At 42.8% G+C, this 20,125-nt stretch overlaps 1 protein-coding gene across 2 annotated transcripts in view; it reads left to right on the forward strand.

The window, feature by feature from the left end:
• Positions 1-19,367, forward strand: part of SCUBE1 (signal peptide, CUB domain and EGF like domain containing 1) — a 2,009,692-nt gene extending 1,990,325 nt beyond the window's left edge. For both annotated transcript variants that reach the window (XM_069228295.1, XM_069228296.1), the window contains one exon: positions 18,366-19,367. In XM_069228295.1, coding sequence (XP_069084396.1) covers positions 18,366-18,515 — 150 coding nt within the window. In that variant the 3' untranslated portion in view covers positions 18,516-19,367. The remainder of the gene's footprint in view (positions 1-18,365) is intronic.
• Positions 19,368-20,125: the final 758 nt, after the last annotated feature.

Genomic DNA, 20,125 nt, shown 5'->3' on the forward strand with positions numbered 1-20,125 from the left:
CCCATCCAAATCAGGAGGACATGTTCCAAATAAATACAGCTGAAAGGTTTGTTCAAAATGAACAGGTGTGTCTGCGGTGAGCGTACTACTGTGGAGCAATTAATCTGTTGACAAATGTCACAACAAAACAAATATTTCTTGTCCAGCATGTATAAGCCATGCCACCAATAACACTGCTGCAGCAGTGAAATTGTAGATGCCACACGAGCATAAGTAGAAGCAACATCTTCATGCACAGCTTTTACTAATGTTAGCCTGCAGTCTTGGTTGGGAATAAGCTGATCACTAACTCCAAGAAGTGGGACATAGGGTATATTATGTTCACTTAAATGGTATGTATATTTAGCTGGAAGGCACTTAGGTAAGGGAGTGCCGTTGCTCATAGCATTTACGGTGCCCAGTATATCTTTGTCAATGCGTGTTTGAAAATATGTAATCGCACCTACACTAGCAGTTGCAACTGCTGATTTAGCCGCTTCATCTGCCATTAAATTCCCAACCTTGTGTGTTCCCACATGTTGGTGACCAAATGTATGTACAACATGAGTCTGTGGCAACCTGCCTTTGAGGTCTGCCACCTTTAACCAAAGCGTTTTATGCTTTACAGTGTTACCTTTGGAGTCTTTGAAACCATTCTAATGCCAATAATGCAGATTGTTATTAAAGGTCTGGGCACAATAATACGAATGACACTTGATAAGTGTGGGGAATTCAGGATCCATATTTTCTAGTGCCAAAATTAAAGCTTTCCATTTAGCTAACTGTGCAGTACAGTGCCCTAGGGATTGTGTGTGAGTTTTTTTGGGTTGCAACTTACATCGAACATAACACCATGAATGGAGACGCACACCGCTGAATACTGGAGTTTAGTCCCTATAGCAGTTCGAACCGAACCATCAGTATAAATTATCCACTTATGCTGTTCAAGAGGGGGAATGGGATAAACATGCTCATATTGCAAAAAAAATGCATGTGTCTGCAAAGACGGATCAAAGACAAGGTCTACATCTGTGGCTGTTAAGGAAGTTGCCCACTGAACCCACCTAGGATGAAGGGCTTTTGGAATGCTAGCTTTTGAAACAACCTCTAAGACTGGAATTGGTGTAACAACAATTTTGATTTCCTTGTGGAAGAAGAAACTCTTTTATGATGACCAGCTGCACCTTAGTCAGTATTTTCACAGTGGATGCAAAACGCATTTCCGTATTGGAAAATAATTGTGATTTATATGCAATCAGCACTGTTTCACCCTCCTTAAAGGAAAGGCAAGTAAACCTAACGCCTCCGCAATTGTGCAGATGACAGATTGTAGTGTTGACATGTGTATGTAAATGCGGTGTACCAAGTAAGTCAGATTGTAGTGATCTGAGTATGTCAGTGTGGTCAGATGTCCAATGTGAACTGGGAAAATCTGGATGTATTAATTCATACAAAAGGTTTTATGTTATGAGCATAGTCAGGAATGTATGTTCTGCCAAAACGAAGGAAACCCAAGAGCAATTGAAGCTTCCAAAGAGTATTAGGTGGATATAGGAGTCCAAACTTCTCTAAGAAGTGAGGTGCCAGGATTTTGCCTTTGTTTGTGAGTTCATATCCCAAGAATAAGACACTGAAAAATGCAATGTGAGATTTTTTTTAAATTAAATTTGTAGCCAATGGCAGCAAACTGCAAAATTAAGAGATCCTTTCTGGCTAAGTGTTTGTCCAACTCATCGTCCATTAGGTAGATATCATCTACATAAGACAATGCATCTGGGCCAATATCATGAAGAATTGACGCTAGATGGGCAGCAAACAGTCCTGGACTGTTTGTGTACCCCAGGGGCAGTTGTGCAAGGCGACGCTGGAAGCCAAGCGTGGAAAAGGCAGTTAGGTCCCAGTTAGGTCCCTACTCTCGGGTGCTGGATTTTGACTGAAAAAAACATTGGAAATATCCAAGGTTGTTTTGTATTTTTTATGGACAATATTAATAATAAGTGCCGTACTGTGTGTGTTTTGTATTTCAAAAGTGCTAGACGACTATTCAAATGTCTATAGTCTAAGACTATTCTATAGGAATGATCCGGTTTTAAAATAGGAAAAAGTGGATTGTTCATTTGGGAAGATACAGGGCTCAATTACTCTAACTGGGATAGGATGTCCCTAACGGGTGCTTTAGCATCCTGTTAGATAGGACATTGTGGTTTTGCATGCAGACTTGACGTTAAGGGTATTATGTGATAAGAAGAGTCTTTACCCCAGCCTACATGATTGCGATATAATGCTGGGTCTTGAACAAGAGCCCATTTTGCTGCATAAGCTTGTTGGATTTCCTCAGGGACGACGGCAGAGAAAAAAGAAAGGATTACTACTTCACCCTGCGGGGAAGAGCAGACAGACTCTGGGGGCCAATCAACCTCTGCTAAGGGAATGTCATAGGATAATGTTAAATTATCCCCAAAAATTAAAGAAGAACTGCCTCAAGATTTACTCTTTCCTTTAGACTTAGATTTGTCCAATTATTTTTTACCAAACTCCGGGTTCTTCTTGGCAGTGTCCTTGCTTGTGCTAGGTTTGGCAAATTGTGTTTTAGGTAGTCTGGTCCCCAAATTATTGTAAACAAGTGAAATATAAACTTCAGCTATAATGGTCAGCAGCTCATGTTCCCCGTCAGCAGCGTCTGGTCTATAGCCAGAGATGCAGCTTCACCTCTGATGTTGGAGAGAATCATCTCAGAAATGACAGGAACATTTCCCATTAATTTAATTCCCAAATTTAGGGCCAGGCCAGACCCATACTCATCCTGCACTTGCTTCAGGACATTCGGTAACACTGCCAGAGACGGCGTTCTGTGAGTCAGGGTATTGACAGATGCAAAGACTGTACCGCATGAGTTACATTCCGATATCTGGGGTACCATCAAATGTAGTAAACACATAGTTAATATTTTATGTTTGTCCTGTGGTCCCGTAAGGGGAAATACAGCCTCAATCTGTTCTATGTTTTTTGGCAATCCAAAATGGAATTTCCTCACATACTGTGGGTACGTTACCCATAATTGCATTGATAATCCCAGGACTAATAATTGGAGCAGCAAAAACTGTGGTACCCCTGCCACTCACGCAGGAGCAGTCATCAAATTGTGCATAACAAAATGAGTCAGGCGTTACTAGAGTCAAACAAGGGTAGTATATAACTGTTGAAATTCAGCAACAGTCAAGTTACGTAAATCAGGATAAGGTGTATAACCAGCTAAGGCTGGCCAAGTGGCCCCTTCATTGCTCAGGGGTCCCATGCATACTGGGGTAATTACATGCTCTAGGGAACCTCGGAACCAATTAGTATGTTCCCAATGCGTAAGTGGTATTTCTAAGAGTGCATATGATCTGTAAGGATTAGGTGATGCAATATTAGTGTATTCAGTGTGCACCCTTATCTGATAGAGATTTTTAGCCACCGATTCCTTACCTTTGAATATCCTCGGCATCCAAATGGATCCAAAAGATTTTTGAGCAGTGCTCCTGCATGCCGGTGGGTGGTGTCGTTCAGCTACGCATTGGCATTGTCCGCTCCGAAAATGATGTGCACGGTACCTATGTAGGCACCACCTCTGATGCACTGATGTCATTTCTTTCCTTTCTGCGTCAGATAGCATTGATCCAGGTTGAGCTACCCCTAGGTCAGTCTTTTTCAACTTTTTGTTGATCCTTTTGTGATTTTATGTCCTGGTGTGAGAATGTCACCAAGGAAACCAGAAGGTTTCAAACCATGTGGAGCCTGTCACACAGGCAAATGTCAATGACAGACCCTCAGTTGATGCACTTATGGTGCCTATAGTCGGCACACAACTCCAGGGTGCCTAAATATTGCCACTCCATGCACTCCAAGGTGCTGAGGGAGCAGTCCCTCAAGCTCCTAACTGCCTGATGTCCATTGGCTCCACAACGCTTGAGGTCCGATTCACGTGGGAGGTCCCGGAACCATTCGCGGAACCCCTCTCGATGTTCTTTGTCGCACTTGAAGTTATTGAGGAAGTAAAGTAAGTCCTACAAGCACAAGAAGTCAAAGAAGTCCAGACACTCTTCGACTTCCCTGCATCTATTGAAGTCATTGTACAAGATGATCTTTGGCACTCCAGGCATCTTGTGAGTCGGCAGGGCCTAATCCTGGGTCTGCTCTGCACTTCCCGGAGTGACCCCTTCTTAACTCAGAGTATTTTATGAGGCTATGTGTCTCATCTTTCGGTGGCCCAGCCCCTCTGGAGCACCTTCAGGCCCCACAGGAGGGTCCCCTACCAGGACCATGCCAATTAGTTCCCCTTTGGCACCAGTTGGGCCCCAAAGATTCCTTTTTGGATCCAGAGCGGATCAGCCAGCAAGACCAAGACCGAGGCCACCAACGACTGAGGCTGTGCCTTCCCCATCATTATTCCCAACTCTGACTCGGAGCCGAATAGGCATCACCAACACTGCATCCAGCACCAATCGAGGTCTTCCTTCCCGGAGCAGAGTCAGTGCTTTATTTTATGGATGGGCCTAGTGAGGTAGATGTTTGGGAGGGGTCTATGAACTCTCATGGTGAAGGCCCAGTGGAAAGGACAACTGATATGAGGAACCATGTGAGGCCCTGTGGGTTAAACACCTCACCTGACACTGGCCTAGTTTCCCCCCCTACTGTGGCTATGAAGGAGGTAAGCTCATTTGCAAAGGAGTTGCGTAGGGTGGCTGAGGTCCTGGACCTTAACCTACCCCAGTTGCAGTCAAGACTGATGTCTTGACTGAGGTGCTTCAGTCGGGAGTCACCCCCTCAGAAGCCTTACTCCCATTTAATGAAGTCCTTACTGATGTCCTAAATGGTGCCTTATCCAAGCACTGCACAGGAGTTCCTGTGAATAGGGTGACAGCCCGCCCCCATCGCCCGCTCTTGGAGATCCCAGTTTCCTAACCCATACCCCACCCCGCCCCAGAGAGCTTGGTGATCCAACCATCCTCACCCCGCATTCACCCTGGCGCATTCCTTACCGCTCCATTGGACACCTTTGGTAAGAGAATGTTCTCTTCCACCAGCCTGGCACTTCAGTCAGTGAACACTGTGTGCCTATTGGGCATTGATATTGGTACTCTATTGGTTTGGTTGTGCAAGTGCTGTCTAAGGTCTCTGAGGAGGCCCGGGCCATACTCACTCAGGCTGTTGCCAGTGGGAAGGATGCGGCTATGTTCACCATCTGATGTGGAATTGACATGACCGGCTCACTGGGCAGAGTGATTTCATTGTAGCCTTGCAGCGCCATGCCTGGCTGAGAACATCTGGCTTTTCAGGGAATGTCCAAGATTCTCTCATGGACTTGCCCTTTGATGGTTCATGCTCCTTTGGAGACAAGGCAGATTCAGCACTGACCAGCAGAGCTATGGCCAGGTCCTTGGGCTTGTATTTGGCTCCTTCTCAACCTCCAACCATCTTATGCCCCTTCCCAGCCATTTTGTGACCACGGGCACGGGTCTCAGAGACCACGGTTGACAGTCTACCAGTGGCGGTCAGTAACATCAGACTGTTGGGTACTCCAGATAGCCAAGAGTGGCTACTCCCTCCCATTTGTGACAGCTCCCCCTTGCAAGCCACCCACTTACAATCGGCTGATGGAGGATCATCTCTCCTTGCTCCATCAAGAAGTACAGGTTCACTTGATCAAGGGAGCCATAGAGAGGCTGCCTACATGAGAAGTAGGTTGTGGTTGCTATTCCTGCTTCTTTCAAGTGCCAAATAAGGAAGGAGGACTTTGTCCTACCCTAGATCTGCACCTTCTCAACCTCCTCTTGACAAAGAAGAAGTTCAAAATGCTCACTCTTGCCCACATTTTGTCTGCCCTAGATCTGGGAAACTTGATAGGTGTATCGAACTTGCAGGGCGCATATTTCCACATACACATCCTGCTACATCACAGACGCTACTGAGGATCACAGTGGGACAAAAGCACTTTCTTTTTACTGTGATACCATTCAGTCTTACCAGCACTCCTAGGGTGTTCACCTAGGTGATGGTGGTGGCTGCAGCTCATCTCCGGAGGCCGGGGATTTCATTCTTCCCTTACCTCCTCAACGACTTCAGACTAAGGCATATCTCCTGCACTCACTGGTGTTCACTATCAACATGCAGACGTCACACCTGACTCTCAGACGCTCCCTTTCATCAGAGATATTCTGGACATGGTGCAGTTTTGGGCATATCCTCCCGAGTGGTGAGTCCAGGATATTCAGGCAATAATACTTATGTTTTGGCATCTATCCTGTATTACAGTGCGACTCACTCTGAGGCTATTGGGACTCGTGGTCCCTTGCATCCTTCCTGTGATGTGTGTCCGTTGGCATATGAGGGCGCTGCAGTGGGACCAGAAGTTCCACTGGGGACAGCATCAGGGGAATCTCTCTGACATGGTCCAGATCTCAGGGGGAACTGGAAAAGACCTGCATTGGTGGCTAACAAACCTTGATTGGGTCAAAGAACCCTCTCCCTTCCCAACCAGAGTTGACTATAGTGACAGATGCATCACTTCTGTGCTCGGGTAGGATTGGCGGAGATTAAAGGACTCTGGTCTTTGGCAAAATCCAGACTCCATATAAACCTGTGGGAGATCTGAGCAATCCAGTTGGCCATTGTCTCTTCAGTCAAGGAAAGCCTGGTTCAGGTATTCACTGAACACAACATCGCCATGTAGTATTGCAACAAGCATGGCAAGGTGGGGTCATGGACCCTTTGTCAAGAGGCACTGAGCCTTTCGATATTGTTGGAATGCCAGGGCATATCTCTAATGGTTCAACACCTAGTGGGCTCTCTGAATGCCAGAGCAAACAAACTTACCATTTATGCCTAGCAGATTACAAATGGCGCCTTCTTTCGGAGGTGGCACAAGGTGTTTTCCAAGAATAGCTAGAACCTTGGTTGGATCTGTTTCCCTCTTTTGAGAACGGGCAATGTCAGTAGTTTTGCATGCTGGAGTTTCCAAGGCTGCTATCACTTGGAGATGCTTTTCATCTTGAGTGGAGCTCAGTCCTCTGGTAGCCTTTATGCCTATACCACTCCTGCCCAGAGTGCTCATGAAGATCAGAGATGACCGGACCCAAGTCATTCTTGTAGCTCAGGAATGGGCACAGAGAGTCTGGATCTGTTGAGCATGAGCACAGTTCCTCCAATCAGGCTGTCTCTTTGGGGTTATCTTCTGTCACAGCAGCAGGGCAGGGTTTTGCACCCAAGCCTGAAAACTATTTTCCTTCATGTGTGGAGATTGAGCAGCAGGAGTTGACAGCTTTCGACCTTCCGCCCTTCCGCCCAAAGTCGGCAATGTTACCTTGGCAGCGAGGCATCCTTCCACCAAGACGGTATACGTCTGCCGTTGGAGCAAGTATGTGGCACGGTGTACAGATAAACAGGTTGACCATCTATATGGACCCCTATTTCAGGTTGTTTTGTTTATTCATACCCTAGCCCAGCAGGGCTCTGCTCTGGGCACATTGAAAGGTTATCTGCCCGCCATATCAGGATTTCTCCAGTTGCCAGATCAGCCATGGCTTCGAAATTTCCGAATTGTAAATAGGTTTCTCAAAGGTCTTCAACATATGTTTCCAGCAGCTCCTTTCATTATGCCATAATGGGACATCACAATTGCCTTCTCATGCTCCTTACCAGCCTTCCTTGCAGCGATAACATCTGCCAGAAATCTTAGTGAGCAACAGGCATTATTATCACAACCTCCTTACCTTACCGTCTACCAAGACAAACTTGTCACGCCCCTAAAGAAGAAGAGAGACTCCTTATGCTAGACACAAAAAGAGCATGATGTTGTAGCTTGACCATACAAAAAAGTTCTGGGTGGATGATCCACTGTTTGTGGGATACATCAGAGCGAAAAACTGAAGGGCAGTGCAGAAACAGACCATGTCATTATATATGGTGCTCTGCATCCAAATTTACTAGGCATTAGCAAAAAAGCAACTTCCTGAAGGTTTGCAAGCTCAAGCTCATTCTACCAGAGGCAAGGCTACAACCACTGCATTAGCCTGCAGAGTACCTATCCTGGATATCTGTCAGGCAGCAACCTGAGCTTCCCTACACATGTTTATGAATTGCTACTGCTGGAAACGTCAGATCTGACGAGATGGGCATTTTGCCTGTTTGATCCTACAAGACTTTCTAGTTTAATCAATGTTGCAGCCACATCTGTAAAAAAGTATTTCTTGGATAGCTATTCTTTGGTAAGAAATCTGCGGCTAGAAGGCTTTATCAGATTAACAAGTTAATTACCTTCTATAATGCCTTTTCTGGTAGAGACTCTATCTAGCCACACATTTGTTACCGACCTACCCATCCTCCACGCTCTGTGAATGGATATTAGTGTAAAGGGGTGCTCACCTTTTAAAAGTCATAATTTCCACACCAGTCGTCATTGTTCTTTGTGACTCCACTCTTCTGATGTGGAAAGTCGCAAAAATAAACTGATGTCAGCACGTTTGGAGGGCACCTATATAGGCACCGGACATGTCACTTCTGGCACAGATGACGCCAGGAGGAGCTGCACTACGCTACCTACCAGTGTGCAGGGATACTGTTTGTAAAAAACTTCTGGATCCAGTCTGACACCTGGGAATTATTCTAAGGTAAGGAATCTGCGGCTAGATAGGGTCTCTACCAGATAAGGCATTACCAAAGGTAAGTAACTTGTTCATCATGAACAACAGCCGCTACGGTGTGTTGCTTGTGTTGTTCCCATGTGTTTGTAGTAAATGTTTACCATGGACTGTGTATTTGGTATACATTTTTACTGTAAACTGCATATAATTATGCAAAGTGACTTAATAGTGGAATTTCAGAAATGTTGCTTATCAAGAGTAATTAGCAAAATTATATTAATTAGTCCAGAGTAATGCAAATTCTGAGTGGACTTAAATATTATGTCACTGCTAAAGCTCAAACAGGGACGTGAGATCTGGCGAGACCCGTCTTTGGATTTGGAATTTTAATAAAAACTGAAAAGATCATAGTTTGCAGAAGCTGCAGTACTCTAAGTAAGAATGCCAGCCATTCGCAGAAGCAGCCCACAAATGTGCTCCTGCGTCCTGCATCGCTCCTGCATAGATTGCAAACCACTAACCCTCCAAGGATCTGGAGGCATGGGCAGATACACCCCAGAGAAATGTCACAGAGTTCTGGACGATGTCTACGTGGGCAAGGTGGCAGTCGGTGAGTCTTGCAGCACTTGGGAGCATAACCGTTATGCCCGTATCTTATCCATAGTTCCACAGATTGATGACCATAGCAAAAATCTTCCCTCCAGGACTATAAAAATAAGCTAGAGAGCACAAAACCCCTCTAAAGTTAAATATGCTTTACCGCAAAAAAAAAATTAAGCATGCAGCTAGAGGGAAAGCAAACCAAATCCTTCTCCTTAAATTCTAAGATTGTAAAAACACCCCTCATACTGAATGATTTCACTGAAGTCACAGGAACATCCACTCAAACAAAAATAGATCCATCTACTTCCAAAAACTGTGTTAATAATAAACGTCTAAAGGTAGAATTGGACAAATCTAGTATTGAGGTATTGGCAGTTAATTTAGGTCCTAATTAAACTCAAACTTGCAAGAAGGGAAGGTTCTATATGAGAAGACCAGATGTTTCCCAGTATTCATTTTGCTTCTAAAACAAAGATACAGGCAGTCATAATTAAAATGGTCCCCATCAATTGTACATTTTCAGATTTTTTAGTTTCTCCATTTCTTTGTGAAACCCCATAATTGAAGTTTTAATTGTTAAACAACAAACCACAGATATACTTCCATCCTTATAATCCGAAATAAATTCTATTTACAGCTTTTAGATAAAACAGTTAATGAGTCAGACCATATATCTAAAATTATTGCTCAAATCCTCAATTCATTTATCTTTACAGAAGCCTCTAGGAAGGCTTCAATTCATTCGAATAAGCAGCCTATGACGACTCAAACTAAATTACTTTTTCATATGGAATTTTCTGCATCATTATTTCATGAAGCAGCCTGAGAAGCGAAATCGTCCATCGTTATTGTAAAACACCCAGGTACAGATGTATGTTCCTTGTGTAATTTAATAAAACACGCTGCAATTGTTGTTAAACCTACAAATCAGTTCAACCAGGCTGCAAACCAACACCAGTTTATCCAATATTTGAATCTGCCTACCTATCAAGAAATTTTTCGATATCAAGACTTAAACTAAAAACAAAAATTAAAATGACGTGTTACAAGGGAAAAAGCACTTAAGCTTAGATTCAGTTAATTGTAAGCAACTTGTACACACAATCTTACCAGCTCAAAAAAGAATAACAGTGCTCCTATTGACTGCACTCAAGTTCATGTTACCCAGCTAAAAAGAAATGAAGTATCCAGAATCTCTACCTGAATCAAAAGAAATTCTATAGAGACCTACCAGTCATGTTTTCTGAATCCTCCTCCCTTGGAATTCAAATTAAACCAAAATATCGTCACAGTGTCCTCTCATTCACAGAATATGGTTGTGCACTTTATCCTTATCATTCATTAAAGTTGACACTGCTAATAGGCCTTCTCATGTACATTGTAGTCTATGAAAATGATACAGTTATACAGAATAAAAAAATGACCTGGGTATTGATTCACTATTTTTAGATTTTATTGATTTGTTGAATGAAGTCAGTTTTGCCACTGTGTTGTAGAGAAAATGAGCGTTACTTACCAATGTCTGAAGCAGTAATAAAATTGATAAATGAAATATCTGACCAACTAAGAAAGATGGATATGTATGTGTTATCTATAAATCAATTCTCTATTCAGCTAGCCATCCTCATCAAATAGTGCCTCCTTGCATGTCCACGATGCAGGCTGTTTTCCAGAGTTCCAATTTAAATAATCACTAGCACCTGATATCCTGTCTCTATGTAGAAAGAAGAGAAGTAAACGATATTGTACTTCAAGTGAAAGGAAGGGATAACAGTCAAAGGTGTAAAAGAGGTGCAACATGGGATTGATTTCCTGCAATATTAGATGGTAATTCAATGATTTTCCAGAAGCTATTTCAGCACCAACATCGAGCTGGGTTGATGGAATATTACAGTGCTACCCAAGGAACATATACAATCTGACGAGCTTGCTATTTATTAGTTACAGGACAGCTCGCAGTCTATGTGTATTTAAATGGAATCATATGTTGTAGTAGATAAAACAGCTGAAAAGGTACAACAAGGACACTCCAAAGGCTGGTTATCAGTCAGTCTTATGGATCGCTGAGTTTCAATGGATTTTTGATACATTATATACTACAGATCAGTCTTTTAAAGGGAGTGAGGGTAATATTACCAGCATCAATGGAAAATAAGCTGTTGCTTTATAATGCCCATACACCTTCTGGCCATAGCTTTGCTAAAGGCTTTGCTTGAGTAATGCAATCGATAAGCAAAATATGATCTAATTATTGGAGATTTGAATGCTAATATTTCATATTATGGTACATTGAGAATTTTACCAAATGGAAAAAAAGGAGCCGAACTAGAGCTGTCAAACAAAAAAGCGGATTACAGCAGAATGATGATGCTTTTCAGCTTGTTACATCTACCACCAGTTGTCCTTCATGGCAGAACGGATGGGGAAAATCCAGGGAGTGTTGCTCTCAGTGGGCATGTATCTTGATCCACACTTGACAATACTACTGTATTGTACAATGTATTCCTCCATGTGGATAGGTTCATGGTAATCCTTACTAATATGAGTAACCATGCCCTTTTGCAGTTTGTTTTAGTGTTAGACCTGGCATCCTTGGTGCGGCCTCCCCTGACTTTTTTGCCTCCGCTTCCTATGTTTTGAATGTGTGCTGGACTTTGTTTTTTGCTGTTTTTGGTACTCTGGACACTTTAACCACTGCTGACCAGTGCTTAAGTGCAAGTGCTCCCTGTATAAATTGTATGTGTACTTGGCTTTTCCATGACTGGCATATTTGATTTACTAGTAAGTCCCTAGTAAAGTGCACTAGAGGTGCCCAGGGCCTGTAAATCAAATGCTACTAGTGGGCCTGCAGCACTGGTTGTGCCACCCACATGAGTAGCTCTGTAAACATGGCCCAGACCTGCCACTGCAGTGTCTGTGTGCGCAGTAGTAACCTGCCAATTCGACCTGGCAAGTGTACCTACTTGCCAGGCCTAAACTGTCCCTTTTTATACATGTAAGGCACCCCTAAAGTAGGCCCTAGGTAGCCCCACGGGCAGGGTGCAGTGTATGTTAAAGGTGGGATATGTAGTAATGTGTTTTAAATGTCCTAACAGTGAAATACTGCCAAATTCGGTTTTCACTGTTACAAGGCCTACGTCTCTCATAGATTAACATGGGGGCTGCCTTTAAATACATTTTAAGTGCATTTTCCCTTTGGGAGCTGATAGAGATGGAGTTTCGGGTCTCTGAACTCACAATTTAAAAATACATATTTTGGTAAAGTTATTTTTTAGATTGTCAGTTTGAAAATGCCACTTTTCGAAAGTGGGCATTTTTTTTGCTTAAACCATTACGAAACTCTGCCTGCTTGTGTATTCCCTGTCTGGGTCAGACTGACAGTTGGGCTGTTTATGAATCTCCACTAGACAGAGACACAAAAGGAGCTGGGGTATAGCCTGCATATCCTGATGGGCCATCTGGGCTAGAGTGGAGGGAGGAGTGGTGTGAGTCTGGAGCCAGGTCCTGGGCAAGGCAGGAGCTTGTGAACAACAGAGACTTTCCTTTAAAGTTTGCCTACTTCAAAGACAGAAAGGGGTATAAGTAGTGGACCCAAAACCTCAGATTTTCAGATTACTTCTGGAACCAAGAGGAACCTTTGCCAATGAGAAGAGCTGGAAGAGGAGTACTGCCCCTTTGCCTGGGGCTGTGCTTTGCTGGGTTGGCCTGCAGTTGCTGCTTCTGCCTGAATGAGGACAAAGTCTAGACTTTGTGGTATATTCCTGCTTGTGAAGTGCCTCCTAGGGCTTGGAATGAGCTTGCCTCCTGTTTTGAAGTCTCTGGGCCATCAAAGACTTCCTCTTCCAGCACCTTGACTCTCTGCTGAGACTCCTGCCCTGGCAAGTGGTGCCTTATCCAGTCCTTTGGCCCTTGAAAGGTGAAGCTGGTAGAAAAAGGTTGAAATCCACACACAGGACAAAAGGAAGATTTTGACGCACCTTCTGCAATGCAGTGGTAGAAACGAAGCAACCCCTTGCAGCGCAGTTTTTCCAGCACCTTGCGGCCGGATTTCACACGCATCATCACTGGGCGTCAAATTCATTGTGAACCTGTGTGGATCCGAGGTGCCCCGTCCAGAAATTGCCACATCGCTCTCTTGCAGGAGAGAAAAACTAGGCATCGCGTACCCGATTGGAGAAGAAACGATACACACCCTCACTTGCAAGTAAGGAATCAATGCATCACTGACTTTTATGACTCACGTTCACCCGTGCGGCTTTATTTTTTACACAAGCCAGGTACTTTGTGTAAAAACAACGCTTCCATTCTCTTCTATGGAGTAAGACTCATTTTACTTTAAAAATTCATAACTTCACTTGTATATGTTGGAGTTTTGTTGTTTTGGTCTTGTTTGATTTAGATAAATATTGGCTATTTTTCAAAACTTGTGTGATGTCCATTTTGTACTGTTTTCACTGTATTACTGTGTTTTGGTACAAATACTTTGCATATTGCCTTTGAGAAAACCTGGCTGCTTGTATCAAGCTACCAAACTCATTAGATCTCAAAATGCAAAATTCTAAATTCAACAAGGATTATTTACATAATGAAGAACAATTAAGTAATTATTGTAAATAGTCAGTGAATCTGAAGAAAAACAAATCTAGTCTCCTATGAATTAAGCCACCACAATGAAATGCCCCATAGGAATTTGCGTGTAATTGTAAAATGGGAGCGAAGATACCACTCTCAAAAGTAGCTTTTCATGGCGCAGGATCACACACATAAAGGGGTTATATGCCTCAAACTCTCCAGTATAGTTGGCAGAATTTATATTTGCCATATCTCTTAGATATAGGAGCTGTTTCCCCAGAGCCAAAGAAAATTGTGGAGCTGCTAACCAATGAACCTATGCTATGTGAACTATGAATTCAAATGCTCATGAGCCATATGAGCTACCAACAACAAGTATAAACCAGAATGCATAAAAATTGTGACATATTATTAGCCCTTTTAATTATGACTTATGTCTCTAAAGTTCATATTCCTAATTCTTGGAGATGAAGTATTTTTCCCCCTTTGTAGAAGAAAGGCCTTAAGGAAGATCCGAAAAATTGTCATCAAACTGATTTACTTGATGCCCCTGGAAACATTTTTACGAAAGTAGTATTCATGTAGTACTGGGTTAATGAAGACAAAATGTGCTCCTTGAACAAGCAGAATTTCAAGTACATTATTTGTGTCTTTATAACAACACCACACTTACATTAATATTCTACAGGTATGGAAGGCAAAGAGGACTGCTTGTTTACACCACATATGTTGATTTTATGATATTTTATTTATTCAATAGATGAACACTGTGGAGTAAATTAGCTGCTCTAAAAGTACATGATGGCTTGATGAAGTTTATAATTACTCTACATTCAAATACATGATATTGAGTACTTATGGGTTCAGATACAGGCTTAATGAAGAACATTTTGATAGCCAGCGGCTTGAAACGGAGTTCTAAACTGGCATCATTGCAGACCTCCTTACATACATGACATTCCTGTAAATTTCAAAGAGCAAAAACTTTCTTTCATTAGTCAGTAGACACCAGTTAAATGTCCTATTATGTGTAGATGATGTTGTAATATTAGATCAGTCATTGATAGTACTTAAAAGAGCCACATAATACAGAAGTATTCCACAAACCATTGCCTGCAAATTAATGTAAACAAGACTAAGGGCCTCATTACGAGTCTGGCAGTCACTAAACCGCCAGACTCGCAGATGGCGGTCCCATGATTCGTTGTGGCGGTGTTCTGGTGACGGTGTTCTGGTGGCGGAGCTGCCCCCATGGAACCCGTCCCCTCCCGGAGGGTCAACGGACAAGATAAGTTGATCGTCCGTTAGGGAAGGGGGTGGAAGGGTGTTGTGTGTTGTGTGCATGCATGGGGGTGTGCATGTAGGAGTGTAGAGGGGGGTGAGTGAGTGAGTGTATGCGTGCGGGGGTGTTGTGTGTATGGGAAATGTGTGCGGGTCGGACGGTGTGCATGTCCGTGGGTATGTGTGCAGATATGTGTTGTCGGGATGTATATGTGCATGTTCGGGGTGTGTGCGTGTAGGGGTGTGTATATGTGCATGTTCGGGGTCTGGGTGGGGAGGGGAGGGGTGTGTATATGTGCATGTTCGGGGTCGGGGTAGGGAGGGGGTTGTGCCACCTTTGGGGGATGGCAGGAGGGTGTGGGGGGAGGATTCGTGAGGGGTAGCGGGGGTGGGGGAGACCCCTATCAGTGCCAGGGAAGGAACCACCCGAGATCCATGGCGGTATGCAGGGTCCTGATACCGGCGGCGGTCTAGTGACGACCGCCGGGCTGGACACCGCACTCTCCAGCCCAGCGGTCTTCACCGCCATGGTGGTCGGAATGGTGAAGTGGCATTTTTTTCACCGGCCTGTTTGCGGCTTTACCGCCGCTTTACCACTGACCAACAGGGTCGTAATGAGGGCCTAAATTATTAGTGAAGTCAAAGCACTTTGGGCTACGATGTGTTGGAGTTTTCATTTGAGACAGCCCACCCAAACACTCTCAGAGAACTGATTAAACATAAATTGAAACTTCCTCAATATTCTTGACACAAACTTAGTAAAAACGTGGGCTTTACACTAAAGTATTTTCATTGACAAATTAAATAATTACACTTTGTTATGACATATCTCAGGTTAAGAACTTAATAAAATCATGGCAGCTGGAGCACCCATTTAAAAAGTGTGAACTAGTCAGAGACTCAGCTATTCCATTTACTGCACATCCAAACCTTCTGATGCTCATAGATTTTTCTATGAAAGCCTTCGTCCTGATTTACTTATCAATGGATTAGCACTGAACGCTAGTGAAGGCAAGTGATATGGAACTCATGGATATGTACTTAACTGTATTTATTGCACTACATACATACAGAAATGTTCATCATGTGATGTTCTTTTGTTCTAAATTGCACTGCAAACTGCAGCATTTTTTAGAGAAACTGTTTCAACAAAATGCTCTGATGTCTGCACAAAAGGCTCTAAACTGTGCAAGCCTACCACAAACCATAAGTGATTATTATGGGGTATATTAATTTCAAAGCAATTTTTAAGTATAAATTGATGACTTTTCTTGGATGCTATATGTTAGCATATTATAAACTGATGACTTTTCTTGAATGCTATATGTTAGCATGTTATTTTAATCATGTTTAAAATTGAATTGTAATCTGTAATTTTCATTTGACAAGAATTTATTGATAATCATTGGGAGATTTGTATCAAAAGAAATTGTCTTTAACTTACAGAGGGTGCCTATGATTGGCACCTGGCTCATTGGTAAACAAAAAAAACACTGATTTTCCTGGAACTAGAGAACCAGAAACTACTGTTGCAGGAACTCCAACACTTCCACTTTTCCTGACCACAGTGTTAGCTGCGGAGGGGACCACCAAGGACTATAGCCATTGTCATGCTTATCACCATGTGCAGGTTAAAAATGCTTGACTGCCCCTCCTTCATCGATCTCCCTCACCCATTGTTGCACCTTCATTTGCTTTTCCCTACTTTATTTTTATCTTTTTATAAGAGCTTGTTCACCTGCCATGCTGTTGATAGATGTCCATCACAAAATAGGTTTTTACCTATTTCTAGATGGCAGTTCAAAAGTGCGCATTCACATGCATGTGCAGCGGGCACCAGGAAGTGGGATTATATTATTGTGCAGTCAAAGATGGCTGCCGCAGATGCATATGCATTTACTTCAGTCATCTTTAAATGAGTTTGTTAAACTATTACAAATGTATTTCAAGATGACCATTATCAATATGTTGACATCCAAATTTGCCATCTTTGAATAGGTTGTTAACAAAAACAAATGGATTTGAGAATAGTAGCTGTGGATGGGCGTGCATCCATAGTGGTCATATTTTGTAATAAACCCATTCAAATATGACTGCTGCATCCACAGTGGCTGTCTAACAAAAATGGCTTTGACAAATTTAAAAAGGTTTCACTGCAGAGACCCATTGACTTTGCCAGTGCTTTTTTATATCCCTATTACTTTCACTCTGCTCTTTTCTTGAGATCTGTTGACTAGTACACAGAAGTATTCCATATGTTAGCCTGTCTTGTGTCTGGAAAATGTCTGCTGCGCACTTACCTCCTTTTGCCTGGCTCCGTCTTCTAAATAAAATGGTGATATAGGCTACCTTCTATGTTGTGTTAGCTCATCGCCTGCCATGTTTTCTCCAGTTATATGATGTGCAGGGGTATTGGACATTTGAACATTTTAGCAGGGCCTGGGTAAGCGTGTGCATAAACCTCTATTCCTGAGCTCTGTACAAGTTTGATTCCGGTTGCAATATGGATCCATTTTAAAACAACCTTGGTAAAGCAGGTCTCAAATACTTTCTGCAGCTCTCTAGCAGGTTCAGGTAAGATCACAACCATACATGTACCACCAACCACAGTGGTTGCTTCCCCTTACAGTCACTTAGAGACACCAACTGTAGCACTCAAAGTAAAGGCAATCTGTTTCTCAGTTGTTCTTAGTGGGCAGGCATACATAACCGTTACTGGGCCTGACTAACAGTGCCCCAGTTTCCAGTGCGATAATTATCGCTCACCTGAAATCTGACACCAATGTCTAGTAATTATCGGCAATTGCAAGTTTTGCCCACAGTATGGGAACTTAGATGGGAATTGTGGGGTTTGCTGCACTAGTATTTTCCAGGTATATTTTTCATGTATATTTTCCAGGTGTATTTTATCGCTCCTGACATTTACCAGGTGCGATAAAATGTCCACAACTCATAATTACAATATGCATGGTGATACACGTAAGGCCCTCGTAATGATGCCATTAGTTCAGATATTTACTTTGGTGCAGTACATGGAAGGGTATGGTGGTGTGTGTGTGTGTGTGTTTGTGTGTGTGTGTGTGTCTTGCATTTAGTGGGAACTCGTTGTGTATGAGTAGCACCTCCAAAAATCCACCTTTCAGTCACTTGGAGTCTTTTTTTTTTTTTTACTTCCAGGTATGTATTTCCTGCTCAGGTACCAGATGAAGAAATGGCAATTAATATAAATAACAATGTTGTTCACATTGTTAAAATCATAAACATGAGACATCTGTTTACATTTTTCATATTTCCTTTTTTGTCTCCCAGGACAAGAAGTTAATCAAAGCTCTCTTTGATGTGTTGACACACCCTCAAAACTATTTCAAGTATACAGTGCAAGAGTTAAAGGAGATGTTTCCAAGATCTTTTATAAAGCTTCTACGGTCCAAGGTTTCAAGATTTCTGCGGCCCTACTAATAACTGTTATCCAAACTAAATATGCTAGTATTTCTGTCAAGAATTTTGTCTCCCTAAAAACAGAAATATTTACAAAAAAGGGCCCAAGAAGCAGTCTGTATTATTTTCAACTGTAAATTGAACATACTGTTTTATATTTGTCAAGTGCCAATAATTAGTTTTGAATGTACTCTTCAAAGAAGAAAACACATGACATTTTATGGTATTCTATTGAAGCTTGAATACTGGGTCTGCATTAGCGCCACATTCTTTACCTGTGAGACCTGGTTACGAGTGGCATGTGTCGGGTGTAACAATTTTTTTTACCAGATAAACTGTGTTCGAAAATGATCAAATGCTATAATTATCGGCCATTCTGACTTTTTGGGGAATTACCTGCTGATTTTGGTGCCTGTCGCACTAAAATCCACCCGTCCTAGTAAACACTGGGACCATTTCCGCTGTCAGATTCGGGTTGGCTTCACCTGCTGGAATTTAACAGAGGCTTCACACTTTATTGCTCCCAGTAATTAATGGGTAAAATAACCTTTGCACACTTATAATTGTGATCCCTGCTCAAACAGGTGTTTGCACAAGTATTGCAATATAACAAGTTACTTGTAATCAGGCCAACTGTTTCTAAATTATTTTTTAAACTATTTTTTTCTGGAATTTGAAAAAGGGTATTCTTTTTAAACCTAGGTTAAAACTGTGGAAATATGTATTAATGTATTATAATAACAGAGTGTTAATATTTCAAATTTTGAATGCACTTGAACATTATTTTTGAACATTTAGGGAGATAAGTACATTGTGTAAATTTTCAGTGGTCTTTTGGGGATTCTATACTATGAACCAAGCAGTGACTTGATGAGCATATTTTTCTTTATGGTATAGGATATCTCAAATCATTTGTACACATGGGCTGACTTATTCTATAGCATTGTTCTTTAAAGGATAGATGTCATCATTTCAGCAATGTATACTTTCTTACATTAAGTGCTCTGTACGGCCAAATGAGGAATTTTCTAATGAGAACATTATGGCCCTCATTATAACATTGGCGGTCCAGCTCCGCAGCGCTGGTGGTGGCAGTAACACCGCCGACGGTGTAGCGGTGCTGGACAGCCAGATTATGACCACAGCAGTGAACTGGCTGCAAACCCCGGCGGTCCACCATAGACCGCCGATGGCATTTGGAGCCTCCTTTCCACCAGGGATTCCCTGGCGGCAACACCTCCAGGAAATCCCTGGCAGAAAGGATACTGGCAACAGGAATTTACATTCCTGTCACCAGTATGCGACTCTCCTCAGCCCCCCACATAGCCACGGTCCCCACAAGCCCCTAGAGACCCCCACCTCTGCAAACATGCACGCACACACACATACATGCAATCACGCATTCATACAGACACCACATACACTCGCACAAAACCCCACCTCCCCCGCATCCATTCACGCACTCACAATCACCCACATATACGCACACAAACCCCACCCCCTCCAATCACACAAACGCGCCCCCCATGCATGCACACACCACTCATCACCCCCCTCCACTATCGGATGGGTACTTACCTTTTCACAGTGGTCGTCCGGGAGGGGACAGGATCCTTGGGGCTTGCTCTGCC

The sequence above is a fragment of the Pleurodeles waltl genome, chromosome 4_1 (genome assembly GCF_031143425.1).
Source record: "Pleurodeles waltl isolate 20211129_DDA chromosome 4_1, aPleWal1.hap1.20221129, whole genome shotgun sequence".
In the NCBI taxonomy this organism is placed as follows: Eukaryota; Metazoa; Chordata; class Amphibia; order Caudata; family Salamandridae; genus Pleurodeles; species Pleurodeles waltl.